General features: G+C 49.7%; 1 protein-coding gene across 3 annotated transcripts in view; it reads right to left on the bottom strand.

Moving 5' to 3' along the window:
* Nucleotides 1–365: 365 nt before the first annotated feature.
* RALB (RAS like proto-oncogene B) overlaps nucleotides 366–18,203 on the bottom strand; it is a 40,766-nt gene continuing 22,928 nt past the window's right edge. For 2 of the 3 annotated variants that reach the window (XM_060017044.1, XM_060017045.1), the window contains exons 2-5: nucleotides 17,637–17,796; nucleotides 8,416–8,624; nucleotides 4,620–4,797; nucleotides 366–1,988 (exon numbers count right to left, since the gene is read on the bottom strand). In XM_060017044.1, coding sequence (XP_059873027.1) covers nucleotides 1,869–1,988; nucleotides 4,620–4,797; nucleotides 8,416–8,624; nucleotides 17,637–17,750 — 621 coding nt within the window. In that variant the 5' untranslated portion in view covers nucleotides 17,751–17,796 and the 3' untranslated portion in view covers nucleotides 366–1,868. Of the gene's footprint in view, nucleotides 1,989–4,619; nucleotides 4,798–8,415; nucleotides 8,625–17,636; nucleotides 17,797–18,203 lie in introns of those variants that run through there. The other variant, XM_060017042.1, reaches the window with a different exon arrangement.

An 18,203-nucleotide genomic window follows, 5' to 3' on the forward strand; every position in this document is an offset into this window, starting at 1 on the left:
TCACTATCCAGTTAAATATAATTTCAGAAATACACTAATGGCATAAACTAAGAATAATTTCCATAGCATGGAACAATTCACACCATCCTTAATTTATGTGTACATATTCCAAACCTACCTACTCTCGACCAGAACTGATATCAAACAGGTGGCAAACTAGGAGGAAAAGAAAAAGGTTGTTTCAAAAAATGCAAGAGTGTGATTACCTTCAACTTTTTAAATTTAAAGAAGAGTAGTCATCTCTTCCAAAGGAAAGATGAAACTAAAGTTACTGTTTATACTTATAAATTTCCCCCAGCCCAATTCAAAAAATTAACTGAAATAAAGTTTGCAGAACATCTAACAAGAACGATAATGAATACCTGTCCATTTCTTTAATACTTACATTTTACATATATGACAAAAGGATAAAATAAGAAGGCTGAAATTCTGAAAAGCTGTAAATTTCTGCTTTTTTTAATTGAAAAAAAGCCCACGATTCTTTGGGAGGTGATACAAGAGTGTTTGTTTTCCGGTCAGATCATAATTTCTACAATTTCTGTAATAACCATAAATTCCAAGGGTTCCCATTCTCCCCACCCCAATTCACTTTTGGCACCTGTATGTGAAATATCACTTCTGAAAAATGGGGAAAAGTATGCTGAGCACTAGGTTTTTATGGCTGTCCTCCTTTGCTCATGAAACATTTTCTGACTGCTGAATTCAGAAGGTTGACACAAGAAAGACAGTCTCTCATCCATAAAAACCTTCGCCTACCTGACGAGACGGCTGTCCCGGAACAAACTTATATCAGAAACAGCAGCCAGCTCTCAGAGGTAAAGGGGCAGTGGCTTCTCCACTTCTGAATTTACTGAGCAATTCTATGAGAGGTAGCAGGTGTCTGGCACAGGCTCTGGCTTCATGAGTTTAGAACACAATCTTAAGTCACCACGTTCTTCAGAGGAACTTGGGCTACATTGAAAGAAACAAAAGAAAAGGTCCTCTCAGCCTCTGCCAGGAGGAGTGGGTCAGGACAGAGCGTGGGTTGCGGATGGAGAGGGAGGGCCCTGACCCTATGACTGGCAATTACGAGAGGATTTAGCCAAAGGACTTCGTTTTAAAATTCTGATTAGAAAAGTATATCATTTATACAGTATATTGCTCTTGAGTCTTCATGTCGCTTATTAAAAAAGAAGCTCCTACACAAAAATCAGAATGCCACAGGAGAAAAGCGGCCAACACAGACTATAACTGGCTGATACTTAACTACGAAGGGTACAACTCTTCCTTCTTTCCTACTGAGAAGGATTTCTGGGCTTGGTGTTGATCTGTTTGGCCCCATTCAACTTTATTTTTTTAGCTCTGCTTCAGATCCACAGGGTATGGCCAAGAGACCCCAAAAAACCTCCGAATTTTCCAGCGTCATTAGAACCTAATGGATGTTTCTGAGAACCACTGTTGAGCTGACAAGGGTGGGGGTAGCCTCACCCCACCCTCGCCTCCCAAGACCTAATAAAATAAGACACTTTTATTTCAAAACAGAAGACGCTATGTTACAAAACTGGGGAAAAAGTAAGAAGTTAGGAAAGTCCTTCTTAATTAACACTTGGCTAACGCCTGCCTGTAGCACTACATACGTGGCTTATTTTAGGAAGGAAAAGAGGGAGGAAACTCTGAAACCTCCCGACAGAGGAGCCATCCCATTGCACAGTCAAGGGCTTATTTCTTCTGCCAGCCACTGGTTCACAAATATTTTCCCCATTTACAGAAGCGTGTGTGAATGAGGTTGGGGAGAGCAGGGAACAGGCCGAGAGGTCGACTGGAGTCTTGGCTTGAGGAACCTGCCCTCTGTCCTTAGTGGCGAGCGACATGGTCCAGCACCCTGGCCTTCACAGTAAACAACATCTTTCTTTAAAACTTTTCTTGTTCTTGCTGCTTTTCTTGCCGTTCTTGTCTTTGTTTTCTGACATCTTCTTTGCTCTGATCTCTCTCATGAGGTCAAAGAACACCTGGGGTGGGGAGGAAGGGGTGAAAAGAACAAGGAAGAAAAAGCCATTTAATGATTTAATGAAGCAATTCGACCAAGCAGGGTATGTAATTATAGTTTAAAGTATATATAAAGCCAAATGTATTCTTAAAAACCATGGGCCATCAAAAACAAAAGGTCTAGGGCTTCCCTGGTGGCGTGGTGGTTAAAAGTCCGCCTGCCAATGCAGGGGACACAGGTTTGAGCCCTGGTCCGGGAAGATCCCACATGCCACAGAGCAACTAAGCCCATGCGCCACAACTACTGAGCCTGTGCTCTAGAGCCCGCGTGCCACAACAACCGAAACCTGGGAGCCTAGAGCCCACACTCCATAACAAGAGAAGCCACCGCAATGAGAAGCCCGCGCGCCGCAACGAAGACCCAATGCAGCCAAAAATAAAAATTAATTAATTTTTTTAAAAACCCCAAAAAACAAAAGGTCTAGAGCAGAAGAGAACAACTAATGTTAGAAACGTATTCTAATTCCACAAAGGAAACCTCTCTGCTCACATCATACAACGGGTCAAGCTAAGGGCAGCAGCGTCATACCATTAGTACCACTCAGCAGCTTATTTCAAACTGATGAAACCTGTTCTGGGGATAAGTATGATGAAGGATGAAACATCACAGGACAGACCGACAACAGTTAGAGACACCGAGAGTGACAACAGTCAGCAGGCGTCCTGGCTTCCAACCACCGAGAGTGACAACAGTCAGCAGGCGTCCTGGCTTCCAACCACGGGGACAGGGAAGGGAGGAGAGCGCCTCAGGGCCCCGCCACGTTCCACCGAGCTGAGGAGTCCTGCCCTGAGCCTAAAGGCACGAGCGCCATCACGTAGGACGGCTTCGCAGCCTAACCCCGACGGCAGACTCAGATCGGGGAACGTAGCGGGTGGGGCGGAGGAGGGGATGCAGCTTGAACAAACAATGGGGCCCCCGATGCAGGGCAGGGGGGCGGTGGGGCAGAGGGGGTGTCACCCTCCCCACGTCTGCCCCTCCCTGCCCCGCTCCGCGTGATGCCAGCTGCAGAGGCTTCATCAACAGCTGATGAGACGTGTCATTGAATGCCAGCATGCTATCAGTTGTCACAGTGGCCTGGGTTTTGCCCCCTGCTACCAGCAACCACGCCCGGGTACCGACTACATGCCAGCAGCCAAAGTACGCCTCCTACAAAGAAAGATTTGAGATTTCTCACAGAGAAGACGGAAAGCGTGAGACTGAGTGTAGCCTTTGACCTTTGGACGTTTGCGCAGAACAGGCTCCTGCTACTTTCTAGAGGAAAGCGAGACTGGGCTTTCTGAGTGGGGGACTCCACGAGCCCTCACCACTAGCTCAGGGTGCAGGAAAGGACCCCCCCAAACTGCATCAGGCTGACCTAAGCACCCCTTTCCTTCAGCCTCTCAGGAAAGCGCCCCCTCCCCCATAACAGGGACCGTGAACAGCTTCGAATGTCGCCGGTTTTTCCTTGTCCTAGCAGCACAAGGCAGGCGGAGGGAGGGGAAGGAAGGGCGTGTGTCCAGCTTCACGCGATGCCCAAGCTGTTCATCGCCAACCTCCTTTCCTGTGACCTGTTCACAGCGAACACAACGCTGCCCGGCATCAGCTTCTGCTGGTTCCCGTTTGGCAGGTCCGGCCGGTCCCGGGCAGGAAGGGGAGGTGACAAGCCGGTGTGACGGCTCCCACCCCCCAGGTCGGCAGTTCCAAGCCCGGAAAGTCTTCCTGATTTTTTAAAAATAAACTGCACGACTGGACTTCCTGTGTGTTTTCTAACTCTACAGCTAGAAAACAATTTGATAGAAACGGAAAGATTTGGAAATGCACAAGAATCAACGTAAGAGCTGAGATAGCAATCAAAGAAAAGGGAGCTGCCGCGTGAACCTGCTTCGCGCGGCAGATGCAGCTTAACAGACTGACGTTGCTGGAGAGGCTTCCAAAGCAGACGCCTCCCAACACCAGCGTCCTTCCAGCAACCCCGCAAGCTGAAGTGACACCTGGCTTCAAATCCCTTTCTCCTCAGGTGAGAAGCAAAGGAGAAAGGAGAAGGGATGTGAGGGACTCAGGTGCTGCACAGACGGCGCAGACGCGTCCACGGCTTGGCTGCAAAGCGACGCGCGTCGGTCTAACGGAACCCAGGCCGTGACCGCAGAGAGACGACCTCAGCTTTTAGGTCTGGGGCAACCGATTTGAACTTCAGCTTTTTAAAAGAAGCCCTCACAATCGCAATCGCTGGAAGGTGGGTTTTCAAACCATCGGTGTTCATCACTGTCAAGGTCATCCTCTCCTTCACTTCAGAGATTTGAACGAAAAACTACGCTGGGGGTGGAGAAGAGGGGAGAGGTCCCTGGACGCAGAGACGAAGTTATAAAGACTGGACCCCTTGGCTCTGCCGGTGGGCAGGGAGGTGAAGAGAACAAATCTACCCAACCCGCCAGCGAGGGCAAAATCAAGGGCCCCCGAGGCGCCGGCCCTGCGCCTGGAGGCCGCGGGCCGCTGAGGCCGCGAGGGCAGGGGCTGTGGAGGCCGCGCCCTCCCCGTGCCGCTTGTGTGACGCCAGGACCCCCGCGAGGTGCCCCCCCCCGGCTCCCCAGGACCAGCAGGGGGGAGCGGGGCCCACCTTGTCCACGTTGGCCCGCGTCTTGGCCGAGGTCTCCACGTACTGCACGCCCCACTCCTCGGCCTTGGCCCTGGCCTCCTCCAGCGGCACCTGCCTCCGCTCCTGCAGGTCAGACTTGTTGCCCGCCACCAGCAGCGGGACTTTATCTTCTTCCGCCTTAACGCGGAGGATCTGTTCCCTGGGTGACAGGTCAAGAAGAAGGCGACTGAGCAGGCCAGGCCGGGCGCCGGTCCCTCCACAGGCGGGCCGCTGGCCCAGGCCCGTCCCCAGGGGGCACCGCTCCAGCCCGTGGCCAGCCAGCGGCTGCAGGCTCTGCTCCCAGCTTGCTGCGCCCCAGGGACGCGGGTGCTCACTACGGACGCGGGTCTGGGGGCTTCCCTGGAGGTCCAGTGGTTAGGCCTCTGCGCTCCCAATGCAGGGCGTCCGGGTTCCATCCCGGTGGGGGGGAACTACAATCTCGCATGCGGCATGGTGTGGCCAAGAAATAAATGAATAAAATGAACAGCAAAACGGGAGAAAAGTTCTTAAAAAAAAAAACAACAACGCAGGTTTCTGGGCCCAGGAGCAGATATGTGGGCAGGAGCCCAGGATTCTGCATTTCAACAGCATCCCCAATTTAGGCTTCGGCCCAAAAACAAAACAAAGGAGAAACGTGGGACCCTCTGTGGTAGAAACCAGATGAAAGAAGTATCTTCATATACGAAACGCTTAATAATGCCCCTGGGGGAAAAAAAAGTCTGATTTCTTTGTGAGAATAAAAGCCATGAAACCCAGGGATTTTCATATGGTCTGTTAGCAGACCGTGAAATCAATGCAGTGGGACAAAAACCGGTGATTCTTTTTCCTCAGTCAAGTAGAATATTACAGAGAAGCAAAGCAACATTCGAGGGACGCTCACAGTAAAGGTAAGTACGGTTTTGTGCCACTCCTGCTTCAACTCTGTCTGCACCTGTGCACCCCGCCCCCGCCCAGGTCTGTGAGGCAGGAGCCCCACTTCAACATGCCTTATTTTTCTACTACAAAGTGGGGGAAAAAAATGAAATACTATAAGGCCTATGGAAAAGTACTTCAAAAACATCTTCTCTAAAATAACTGCTACCTGTAGCACATTAAAGTTTACCTCTACTAAAAATAATCAGCTACCTAAAATCATTTTGGAAAAACAGAGTATTCAAGAAATTAAATATTCCGCTTCCATTATTTTGAACCAGGGGGAACCTGCCTACTTCTGTATTCCCACACATTCCCAAAAGAGACCCCTTCAAAAACATTTTGGTGGGGACTTGCACTGACTTTTATATAATATGGGGTGACATTTCATAATAATAAAAACGTTTAAATTTTTTCCCATACGGTCGGTTTCACTGCCAGATACCAATTTTCTACAGTTGGGGTGTAGGGGGCTTACAGTGTCATGTTAGTTTCAGGTGTGCAGCACAGTGACGCAGTTACACATACACATGCACCCCTTCTTTTTCAGATTCTTCACCCTTACAGGTTATTACAAGATAGCGAATAGAGTTGGCTGTGCTGTACAGCAGGTCCTTGCTGGTTCTCTACTTTGTATGCAGACTGTGTGTCTGTTAATCCCAAGCTCCTGATTTATCCCCCCGTTTAAGCAAAATGAAAAATAAGCAGATGCTTGAAACCTGTCTCTGAGGAGCTTTGCCACACTGCATTTCACAGGGGTCAGAGAGCGTGCACTGTGCTTAGAAGTTAGTGATCAGTATACATGGTGAACAGTAAAAACTGATCACATTCTGGCTCGTTAGTCTTGCAGAGCCGTGACTAATCACCTCATTGATAAACATATTGAAGGAGAAACAGGAGTACCAAGCTCTGGTCTCTTGTAACAAGCCTAAAAGTTTCAAGGAAGAGAGGGTGTACTGACATTTTGTTTTACGTTGGAGGCTTTCCGTTTGGAAGATAAATGCAGAAATGCTGTTTTACAACTGCTAACAGGCATGAAGCGACTGAGTTTAAGCGTAAGGGCTCCGAGGATCTACCCACACCCGTCTGCTTCCAGCACCGTGGGAAACCGGGGCAGCCTGGGGCTTTTATCGAACTTCCCGGAGTTCAAGCCACAAGCACTAACTTCCCCTTCCTTTTTCTTTTAGGTCATCACCTGTCCTTTCTCTTCTTTCATAATAACCAAAACCCTCCTCCCAGGAGGAGGTAAGGAGGCACGAGCGCATCTGTGTGTGTGCGGTGAGTGGGGGCACAGGCAGCACTTCCTTAATGGGCGACTCACGGGGCCGATGGGAAACCCAAGGCTCCGGACGGGGAAGAAAACAGGGCGGTGAGTGCATCCATCCTGTTCGGTCCTCAAGAAGGCATAACAGCAGGATCGTGTAGATGCAAAGCCAACTGTGCACACGTGGACTATAGCCACTTACAGAAGCTTCTCGGCACATCAGGAAGAGCTACGAATAACAGGATTTCTCACAGGGAGTCCTAGCCGGCTAACAGCTCACGACATACACACCACAGCTGCCGAGAATTGCGTCATCCACCCTCGGGAGGCTTGGGGCCACGAAGACAACAACTGAGGCTCCGCCTGACTCCTCTCTGCCCGTCTCCCCCGAGGCCGCTCCTGAGCGCTGCCCCCCCACCCCCGCCCACCGATGCTCCTTCCACATCCTGGGGGGACGCTTAGCTTCCTCGTTCTCACCTTGGGCTGATGACCTTCATTTCTGACCAGAACTTGCTAAAGAATGAAAAAAGATTACTGGTTGTTTTTTTCCTTTTTAGCTCCCTATTAGACTCTAGTTCTGGTTCTTAGAATGAAAAGTCACCTGGGGACTTCCCTGGCGGTCCAGCGCTTAGGACTCGGCACTTTCACTGCACGGGTTTGATCCCTGGTCGGGGAACTAAGATCCCACACGCCACACGGTGCGGCCAAAAAATAAATAAAAAGTCACCTGGATGGATCTGTTTCTAAGGAGGGGGATGAAAACGCACAAGTGTATAAGAGAGATGGGAAAAGGATGGGGAAAGAGAGAGACGCTTCCCACTAGAATCCCTGGGAGTACTAGGCCCACACAGCTCACTATTTCTTTGTAACAAAATGAACTTCAAGGATCTCGACATACCGCGATGTTAAATAAATTACAGCGGTGGATACTCACCTTGTGCCCACACAGTGAGAAGAGCCTGGGGCCGCCACACCATGAAGGGTTCTCCTTAGGAAATCTAAGTCTAACGTGTCATTTCATTTCATCTCATCAACAAGAGCATTTTCAGGTAAAGAGACAGAACGCTAAGGACACTTGCCCTGGGTCACAGTACCGTGACAGGGCGGGGACTCAGACCCCCCGGGTCTATGTGAACCTGAAGCCGGTGCTTTCCGCCCCACTTGAGCTAATGTCCCCAAGGGAGCAGCACACGGTCACTCTGACCCAAGGCGTCCACTCTGCCGACATCTGAGGTTTCAGAAGCCTCAGAGTAGAGCAGAACTGTTGCTTTTCTAGCAAAACTGGGAAAAAGATAAAGATAGTTAACGCTTACCAACCCCTGTCTCTTGGGATTTACATGAAAACAAAACTACCGGCTCTTGGCTGTAGGGAACGGCTTCGTCCTCTCGAGGAACAACAGATCCTTAAGATCATTTACCTGTGGAAGTTACAAACCTGAGAAGCCCAAAGAGAGCGTAACAAATGACGAGCTATCAAGTGCCAAGATCCAAAAAGCCCCAGCAAGCTCTTCAGAGAGACTTCGTCCTGAGACGCACTCCACTCAGCCCCAGACTCCTTCCCAGGCTGCCATGAACGGAAGGCAGAGGGCCCCCCGGACGCACCTGAACTCGGCAGTGGCTGTGAATGACTCGTGCTCGGTGATGGAAAACACGAGGAGGAAGCCCTCCCCACTCCGGAAGTAGTTGTCGCGAATGGCCGCGTAGTCCTCCTGTCCGGCTGTGTCCAGGATGTCTATCTGGACCTCCTCCCCGTCCAGGACCACCTTCTTCCTGTAACTGTCAGCCTTGGTAGGTTCATAGTCCTCCACGAACTGGGCAAACGGACGACACGATTAGCAGGTAGCAAAGTTCTAAGACAAAGAACAGCTGCCAAAAACATTTCAATATATGGGTGCTTTGCTTATCATCAACCGCGGCTTTACTGAGCGCTGACGATCATCACACCACGTGTGAGGCACTAAGGACACAGAGAGCTCCTTAGCTAGTACTTCCTTGTTGCTTCCAACTCCACCATTTGTTATTTTGTTTTTAAACAATAAGAACAGATATCCCCACTTTACAGATGAGAAGAGACCAAGCAGAGGGCAGAACGCTTGGCAATATTCTTGTCAGTATAAAATTACAGTTAGGGCTTCCCTGGTGGCGCAGTGGTTGGGAGTCCGCCTGCCGATGCGGGGGACGCGGGTTCGTGCCCCGGTCCGGGAAGATCCCACATGCCGCGGAGCGGCTGGGCCCGTGAGCCATGGCCGCTGGGCCTGTGCGTCCGGAGCCTGTGCTCCGCAACGGGAGAGGCCACAACAGTGAGAGGCCCATATACGGCAAAAAAAAAAAAAAAAAAAAAAAAAAATTACAGTTAAACACTGGCAAGGGTAAGAAACGGGAGCTCTTATTCATAATCAACAGAATTATAAAACTCATCTGAAAAGTAACTGGTCAAGAGGTACTCAGAGGCTTAAATAACAATACAACATGAAAATCTCCAAATGGGTCAAAGATTAAATGTTAAGAATAAAACCCTCAAGTACTAGAAGAAAACATGGGTGAAATCCCTTTATTACCTTGAAGTAGGGAAGGCCTTTTTAACTATGACTCAAAATCCAGAAGCCATGTAAGGAAAAATTGATAAATTAGACTACATAAAAAGTTTTAAAACTTCTGTATGACACAACACGCTATAAACAAAGACAAATGACAAGCAGGGAAAAAGTATTTAAACCCATATCATAGAGAACTATATATTAACTAGAAACAGGGAGGAAAAAAAGATCAACAGGCCGATGGGAAAAAGTGGCAACAGACATAAACAATTCACAGAAAAATACACACATATGATGTTAAACATATGAAGATGCTCATCCTCACTAATAAAGAAAATGGTAACTACATGGAGATACCATTTTTCACCTACCAGACTGGCAAAAATCCCAAAGTGTGACAACACACCTCTTGCACATTGCTAATGGCAGGAGACAGCAGTACAGTCTGTACGGAGACCAACATGGCGACACCTAATGGAGCGAGAAGCAGTCCTCCTCCCAGGAATCTAATCTACAGACACACCTGCACAGCAACATACAAGGTCATCCACTGTGGCACCACGTGTAGCAGCAAAAGATGAAAAAGCACCCAAATGCCCAGGACGGGGATCCACAGAATGCAATACTATGCAGCTATAAAAAATGAGGGAAAACACACCCTGGCAAGACAAAACAAAACAGATTTAAAAGCTGTTAAACAGGAAAACTGAAGCAAATGAACGTAAATGAATATTATATTGGTAATGTAACCCGACAGAGAAAGAATTAATCCAAGAGACTTTAAAAAAGAATATTTGGATAGAATACATCCCACTAAAAGAGACTAAGGACAAAAAAAATTCAAAGAAATGTTGAACTTCCCTCAGTGGTTATATTATTCAGTAGCAATGATATGAATATTTCAAAGTTATTTTCTTTATATTGCATTATACATAAAATAAATAATTATTTTAATCATAGTATAAGTCAAGATATTCAGGGAAAAAAGTTAATGATAGCAATGTACTATTAAACTTGAATTCATGCTGGTATAACTGGATATCTCCACATGTCAAAGAATGAAGCTGGATCCCTACTTCACATCACATACAAAAACTAACACAAAATGGATCAAAGACTTAAATGCAAGAGCTGAAACCATAAACTCCTAGAAGGAAATGTACGGTGGAAATCTTCATGACCTTGGATTTAGCAATGCATTCTTAGATATGACACCAAAAGCACAAGCAACAAAAGGAAAAAATACATAAATTGGACTTTATCAAAATTTTAAAATTTCATGCCTCAAAGGACACCACCAAGAAAGTCAAAAGACAACCCACAGAATAGCAGAAAATATCTGAAAAGCATGTATCTAATAAGGAACTTGTACCCAGAATATATAAATTAACTCTTAAAACTCAATAATAAAAAGACAGTTTTAAAATTAAATGAAATTAAATGCCACTTTAAAAATAGGCAAAGAAAAAAAAACAAATGAAGAAAAAATAGACGAAGGATCTGAACAGACATTTCTCCAAAGAAGATACACAAATGGCCAATAAGCACATGAAAAGATGCTCAGCATCATTAGTCATTAGGCAAATGCCAATCAAAACCACGAGATGCCATTTTACACCCATTAGGATGCTATAATCAAAATGATGGACAAAGGCTTCCCTGGTGGCACAGTGGTTGAGAGTCTGCCTGCCGATGCAGGGGACACGGGTTCGTGCTCCGGTCCGGGAAGATCCCACATGCCGCGGAGCGGCTGGGCCCGTGAGCCATGGCTGCTGAGCCTGCGCGTCCGGAGCCTGTGCTCCGCAACGGGAGAGGCCACGGCAGTGAGAGGCCCGCGTACCGCAAAAAAAAAAAAAAAAAAAAAGATGGCCAATAACAAGCATTGGCGAGATGGCAGAGAAATCAGAACCATCATACGTTGTAAAACAGTGCAGCTGCCATGGAAAACACGGCCTTTCTGTAGTTCCCACAAAGTTAAACACAGAGTTACCATATAATCCAGGAAATTTCCCACTTAGGTGCACACCCAAGAGATTCTGACATGTCTACACAAAAACTTGTAGACGAATGTTCACAGCAACATTGCTCATAATGGCCAAAGGTAGAAACAATCCAAATATCTATCAATTGACAAATGGATACAGAAAACGTGACATATCCAGGCACTGGAGTATTATTCAGTCATGAAAAGTAAGGAAGTACTGATTCATGCTGTAACGTGGATGAACCTTGACAAATTATGGTTGGCAAAAGAAGCCAGACACGAAATATCACATAATATATGAGTCTATTTATATGAAACATCCAGAACAGACGAAGCTATGGAAACAGAAAGCAGATTTGTGGTGGAGAGGGACTGCCCGTGGGTAAGGGGTGTCTTTCTGGGGGATGAGAATGTTCTGGAAGTAGTGGTGACGGTTGCACAGTTCTGTGAATATACTACAAACCACTGAATTGTACGCTTAAAAGGGTCTATTTTATGATGTGAGTTACATCTCAATTTTTTTTAAGCATGAAGCACTGATACAGCTATAACGTGGATGAACTTTCAAAACGTGATGCTCAGTGAGAGAAGCCAGACATAAAGGTCACACACTGTCTGATTCCACATATGTAAAGTGTCCAGAACAGCACATCCATAGAAACAGAAAGCAGTTGCCAGGCCGGGGGCCGGGGGGTGAGGTGGTAATGAGGAATGGCTGCTACAGTGCAGGGCTCTTCGTTTTGGGGTGATACAAATGTTCTACGATTTCATTGTGGTGATGGCCGCACATCTGTGTGAATACACTAAAAATCACTGAATGGTTCACTTTAAAAATGTGAATTTCAGGGTACGTGAATTCTTCATAAAGCTAGCATTTAAATTTTTTAAAAATTTAAAAATCGAGTTGAAAATATCAATATGAACTTATGGACCCTCTGAAGGACCTTGTGTTGTCAATCAATAGCTACTAATTCAAATGATTTTAAATCTAAAGATAACCTAATACTAAAACTAAAGAGGGTACTTCCCTGGTGGCGCAGTGGTTAAGAATCCGCCTGCCAATGCAGGGGACACGGGTTCGAGCCCCGGTTCAGGAAGATCCCACATGCCACGGAGCAGCTAAGCCCGTGTGCCACAACTACTGAGCACGCGCGCCCCAACTACAGAGCCTGCGCTCTAGAGCCCACGAGCCACAACTACTGAGACCATGTGCCACAACTACTGAAACTCGCGCGCCTAGAGCCCGTGCTCCGCAACAAGAGGAGCCACCGCAATGAGAAGCCCACACACCGCAACAAAGAGCAGCCCCCGCTCGCCGCAACTAGAGAAAGCCCGCGTGCAGCAACGGAGACCCAACGCAGCCAAAAATACATGAATTAATTAATTTGAAAAATAAATAAAACTCAAGAGTCTCTTACACTCATATAACAATCTTAAAATAGAGAAAATATGAAAATTTGCCTATGCTTCACAGCGGTGTCCTCCTGTTAACGTCCTTCCAGAGAGACAAATACATGACCACCCCAAAAAAACCACCGCAACACCCAGTGCGAAGGTCTCCATACACCCTAAAGCACCTCGGTTGCCTGCTCCTGCACTTCCAAGGATGAAGCAGCAAGAGTCCCACCCGCTCCTTTAACGCTGGAAGTCAGAACGTCCCCCATACGGCAGTGGGGAGATGCGTCCGCGCCGGGGAAGGGCGCTCACTGTGGGAGCTTAGATCACAGCCTTGGCATCTCCATTCCTTGTTAGCAGGAGCCACCGCGCCGGCTTGCAGGGCTGCCGTGATCCGCCACAGACGCCCAGACACGCGGTCTAAGCCCAGCCTCTCACGCCTTCCTCGCGAGCGTGGCAGCTGCCCGAACTGACCGTGGCCAGCCTCACCTCACCGGCACAGGCAGGCAGCTAAGCAGTCTTCGAGTGCATCAGGCCAGGGGTTCCAAGGGCAAGCGCTCCCTCTGCCTCACTGGCAGTCCCTTCCCATCTTTCTAAGTCAGAACTTAGACAAAAATAAAGACTTGCGAGGCTGTGGCTGCTTCCGTGATCCAACTTTCCTGGAGATTCCACCACAGAAGCTGAAAGGTTTTTTTTAAACAAAGGGCAAAGCACTGGACCAAGAACAAAGGGTCCGAGTGGCTCGGGAGGTGTCAGCCAACCCGCACCCCGAGCACGGGACTGTTTCCTTTTCTCTGGCCTCCCGGACAGGGGGAGCCACCGCTCCTCGGAACTGCTGGCAGAGCTTCAGGAAAAGAACGACTCGGCTGCAGCTCCAGAGGGATTTGGTAAAGGAGCCCCGGGTGAGTCTGCAATCAGCTGGGCTTGGCCGTCGCCCCTAAGGTCTCTTCAAGCTTCACAACTGTGATTCAAGAGCCAGACCCTTCAACCTCGCGGCCACTAGCCGGGCACCAGGGGCTCAGCAGCCTCAGGTGTTGGACAGCACAGACACAGAACACCCCCTGCATCACAGAAGGTTCTAGCGGGCAGCACCGTTAGGGGAATCGACACGAGCACTGCATCTCTCTTCTTCTGCTGCTGTGCTCTTATTTTACCATTCCCTCAATCCTTCAACAACTGCTGCTTTCTGGTCCCCACATACGTCAGCCAGTGGGAAACAGAGACTAAGGCCAAGCACAGCTTCCCCTTGGTTCTCTGAAGAAACTAGGAAGAAGAGAAAAAGCTCTTGATTCTTCTGCATCTCCTCCCCTCCCTCTTGCTGTACACACAGAAACATACACAGGGAAAGTGACACATCCCGTCCAGACTGCCCTGGTCTCCTGCGGTGTCAGCCACCAGGCCAGACAGGATGGCTCCAACCTCACCGCGGAGTCGGGCTCGGGGCCCGAACGTGCTCTCAGATTTGGCACCCGGGGCCCCTCGCTCACCGCGTGGTGGAGCAGCCTCCCCTTCCCTGACGTGGCTCCGGCCAGGCCGCCCCCCAGACAGCAGCGCGACAGACCTTCCGGTCTGGACGACTCTCCCGTGTGGGACCCTCCGGCACACTGCAGCACGTTCGGCAGCATCCCCGGCCTCCACCCACTGGCGGCCAGTCACATCCCCCTATTGTGACAGCCCCAAATGTCCCCAGACACTGCCCGTCATTCAGCGGTGGGGGCAGGACACACAGAATCCCCCCCATCTCCATTAACGCCTGCTCTTCTAACCACGTCTCCCATGCTTTGATCCCTCTCCTCCCTGTCCCTTCCTCCCCAGCCTCTGTTACAGAAGGAAAATAAGGAATCTTTAGGAAGCAAGTCACATTTTTAAGGAAAAACAAATAAAGACTTCCAAGGCAGATTTTGTAACTTGCCTCTCTTCTTTTATGCAAAAACGTTTGGCGTGGGCTTCTCTGGTGGCACGGTGGTTATGAATCCGCTTGCCAATGCAGGGGACACGGGTTTGAGCCCTGGTCAGGGAAGATCCCACATACCCTGGAGCAACTCAGCCCCTGAGCCACAACTACTGAAGCCCACAGGCCCTAGAGCCCGTGCTCTGCAACAAGAGAAGCCACCATAATGAGAAGCCTGCGCACCACAACGAAGAGTAGCCCCCGCTCGCTGCAACTAGAGAAAGCCCAGGCAGCAATGAAGACCCAACGCAGCCAATAAATAAATAAGCTAAAAAAAAAAAAAAGTTTGGCGTAAATTAAACAGATTCTGCTAGATTTCCCCACTTTGGCCCCTAGTGTAAAATAAAGAAAAACAACCCTCCAAAATAAAAGTATACAAATGCTGAAGAGGGTGTGGAGAAACGGGAACCCTCCTACACTGTTGGTGGGAACATAGACTGGTGCAGCCACTGTGGAGAACAGTACGGAGGTTCCTTAAAAAACTAAAAATAGAGCCGCCATATGACCCAGCAATCCCACTCCCGGGCATATATCCAGAGAAAACTCTAATTCAAAAAGATACATGCACCCCTGTGTTCATAGCAGCACTATTTACAATAACCATAAAAAAGAATGAAATAATGCCATTCGCAGCAACATGGGTGGAGCCTAGGTTCTCATACTAAGTGAAGTCAGTCAGAAAGAGAAAGACAAATACCATATGATATCGCTCTTATGTGGAATCTAAAATACGGCACAAATGAACGTGTCTATGAAACAGAAACACCCTCACGGACAGAGAGAACAGACTTGCCAAGGGGGAGGGAGGGTAGGAGAGGGATGGATTGCAAGTTTGGGATTAGTAGATGTAAACTATTGTCTAGAGGATGGATAAACAACAAGGTCCTACTGTAGAGCACAGGGAACTCTATTCAATATCCTGTGATGAACTGTAATGGAAAAGAATATAAAAAAAGAATGTATATATATGTATGACTGAATCACTTTGCTGTACAGCAGAAATCAGCACAACATTGTAAATCAACTAGACTTCAATTAAAAAAGAAAAAAAAGAAATTGGTCATGTAGAAGCATACAAACAAAAAGTTTCTCATGATAAGATACAGTGGGGTGTGACCCAGGGGGAGATGGTCTGGAGGTTTTGGTTCTGGTCTGAAGCTTATTCATTGCAGGGCCCTCTTTTAAGAAAAGAATACAAGATTACACATATAATGGTAAATACAAAAATGATTATCGAGAAGGAGAAAAGAACTTATAATTCATTACACAGTTTTTAAAACACACAAATACTCTGGTGAACCAACCCTCCGGGGCCCCCCGATGGCTCACGCCCTTGTACGGCATTCTCCGCTTGAGCGCACGAGACCCTGAGGCTGGCTTGCAACCAACAGTGTACAGGCAGCGTGACGACACGACCCCGTGACCACGTTTTTGTGCGGAAGGATCCGTCTTAGCTGCCAGACACTTCCCTGCTGGCCGGGGAGAAGCAAGCGGCCATGGGAAGAGCTGTCTACAGAAAGGACCATGCGGCGGAGAACTGGAGGCGACCTCCAGCAGCCGGGGCCCCGTCCTGCACCCGCCAGCAGCCCGCGGGCTCGCAGGAGGCCGGACACCCTCCCCACAGCCTGAGACCCTGGGCAGCACCACGCTCAGCCGGGCCAGACTCCTGGAAACTGGAGGTGACGGATGTCCGTGTGGAGATCCGCTCCACGGCAATACTACAAATACCACTCGCACCCCAAATCCAGCAGGGTAACAGTCTTGCTCGTTGAGTGCTGACACACTTCTGCAATACCGTCCTACTCTGTTAGCTGTATGCGTCTGAACTATCTCGTCAGATGCCAGGTATCCTGAAGCACTGGGCTGGCCAAGAAGTTCATTCCGGCCTCACTGAAAGATGGTCTGAAACACCCGAACGCACTTTTTGGCCAAGCCGACGTTGCCTATGGAGAATTGAAAACTAATTCAGTCCTTCCTCTAGCACAGCTGGTCCGAGCTTTTCTTTCATGACGGTTTAGCGAGGTTTCTTCGGGTGACGTTCCTAGTAAGGGCGGTTTGGGAACTACTGGCAAATTCAGGCCCTGCATCCGTCTTCCCTGTAAGGAGCCGTGAGGCCTGGAAAAACCTTCCAGACCGGCCTCTGACACCGCGTTTGGAGCCGCTGCCCACTCACTTGCCGTGCCGGGCGCCTTGGACACAGCCCTCCCCGCGCCCCCATCACAAGGCCAGGGCCCCTGCTAACTGCATCCTTAAGTCGGCTTCCCTTGGCCACATCCCAAAATGTCGCGGTCACTGCAGCACACCCTGTGTGGCAGGAAGCTGGACGGGGCGGAGCCTGGTGGAAAGAGGGTCATCTTAGCTGATCGTGGTGACAGTGTCCCCTGCCGCAAATTCTGGAAGGCACGAGCCGCGCAAAGAGGGTGCCAGCGAGAGGCCCCGAGGCTCCGGCTCTGGTCTGGACACGCTGCTGCACTACCAGCCATCGGCCGTCAAGCAGGGGTCAAGGCTGTGCCGTCGCACTGGACTCGGCAGCAGCGCCATCACCCCCAGGAAGTGATGCAAGCTTGGGGCTTTAGCTTGAACCGGGGGAACCAGAGCAAGGAGAAGAGATGGAGCTCCTAGGGCAGCTCAGCTGTCCCCTTCAGTGCCTGTACGGGCTGGCTGTGACAGCTACGCATCTGGCCCGCCCTTTCGACACCTCCCCCCAGCTCCTGTCATAACACAATGACGGAAACGATGTGAGCAGGGACCCCGCGTGTCCCTGCCTGAGCCGAAATGGCTCGCCTAACATCAGCAGTGCAGCTCTTCCCCTGGTGGGAACCCCCTGGAAAGCTACTCAGAAGCCACCGTAGCACAGTTTGCCCCATGACCCTGATGAGCCCCAGGGAATGGGCCCAGGGACGCAGCTGGAGGAGGGACGTGGCGACAGCAGGCCCGACGGGGAGGCGTGTCTTACCTCATCATACATGAACTGCAAGGTCAGGGCCGACTTGCCCACCCCTCCGCTGCCAACCATGATCACCTTGTGAAGGGCCAGGGAGCTCTGGCTCTTGCTCTTGTTTGCGGCCATCCTGCTGGGTTTCTGCGAAACGCGGCCAGAGGACCGAGATGAAGAGCTGCCAAGGAAGAAGACAGACTCAGAGGCGGTCTGGTTCCACCCAAAGGAAATGACATGACAGCCCTCCAGAAAAGCCTGACCCAGACGTTCCACCAGAGAGGTCATTCTCCCAGGCTCCAGGCAGAGATACAGGCCCCCAGGCACTGCCGAGTCACACACCAGAGCTGAGCCGACCCGAGGGAAAGGAGACGGAGAGAAGAATCGGGCGTGCGCACCCGACGCCCCATCACGCGGGGTGGGGGAGGATGGCCCACCAAACCCGCACGCCCTCGACAGAGCCGCAGGGGGTGCGAGCCACGCAGCGACCCCGCGCCAGCTGTGCCACGGGGGCCGCTCGGGGCCCAGCATCTCTGTACCCTCGCTCCCTCCCCGCCCCTCCAACACACCCACACGGCCCTCCCAGCG

Source organism: Delphinus delphis, chromosome 7, assembly GCF_949987515.2.
Source record: "Delphinus delphis chromosome 7, mDelDel1.2, whole genome shotgun sequence".
Classification (NCBI taxonomy): domain Eukaryota; kingdom Metazoa; phylum Chordata; class Mammalia; order Artiodactyla; family Delphinidae; genus Delphinus; species Delphinus delphis.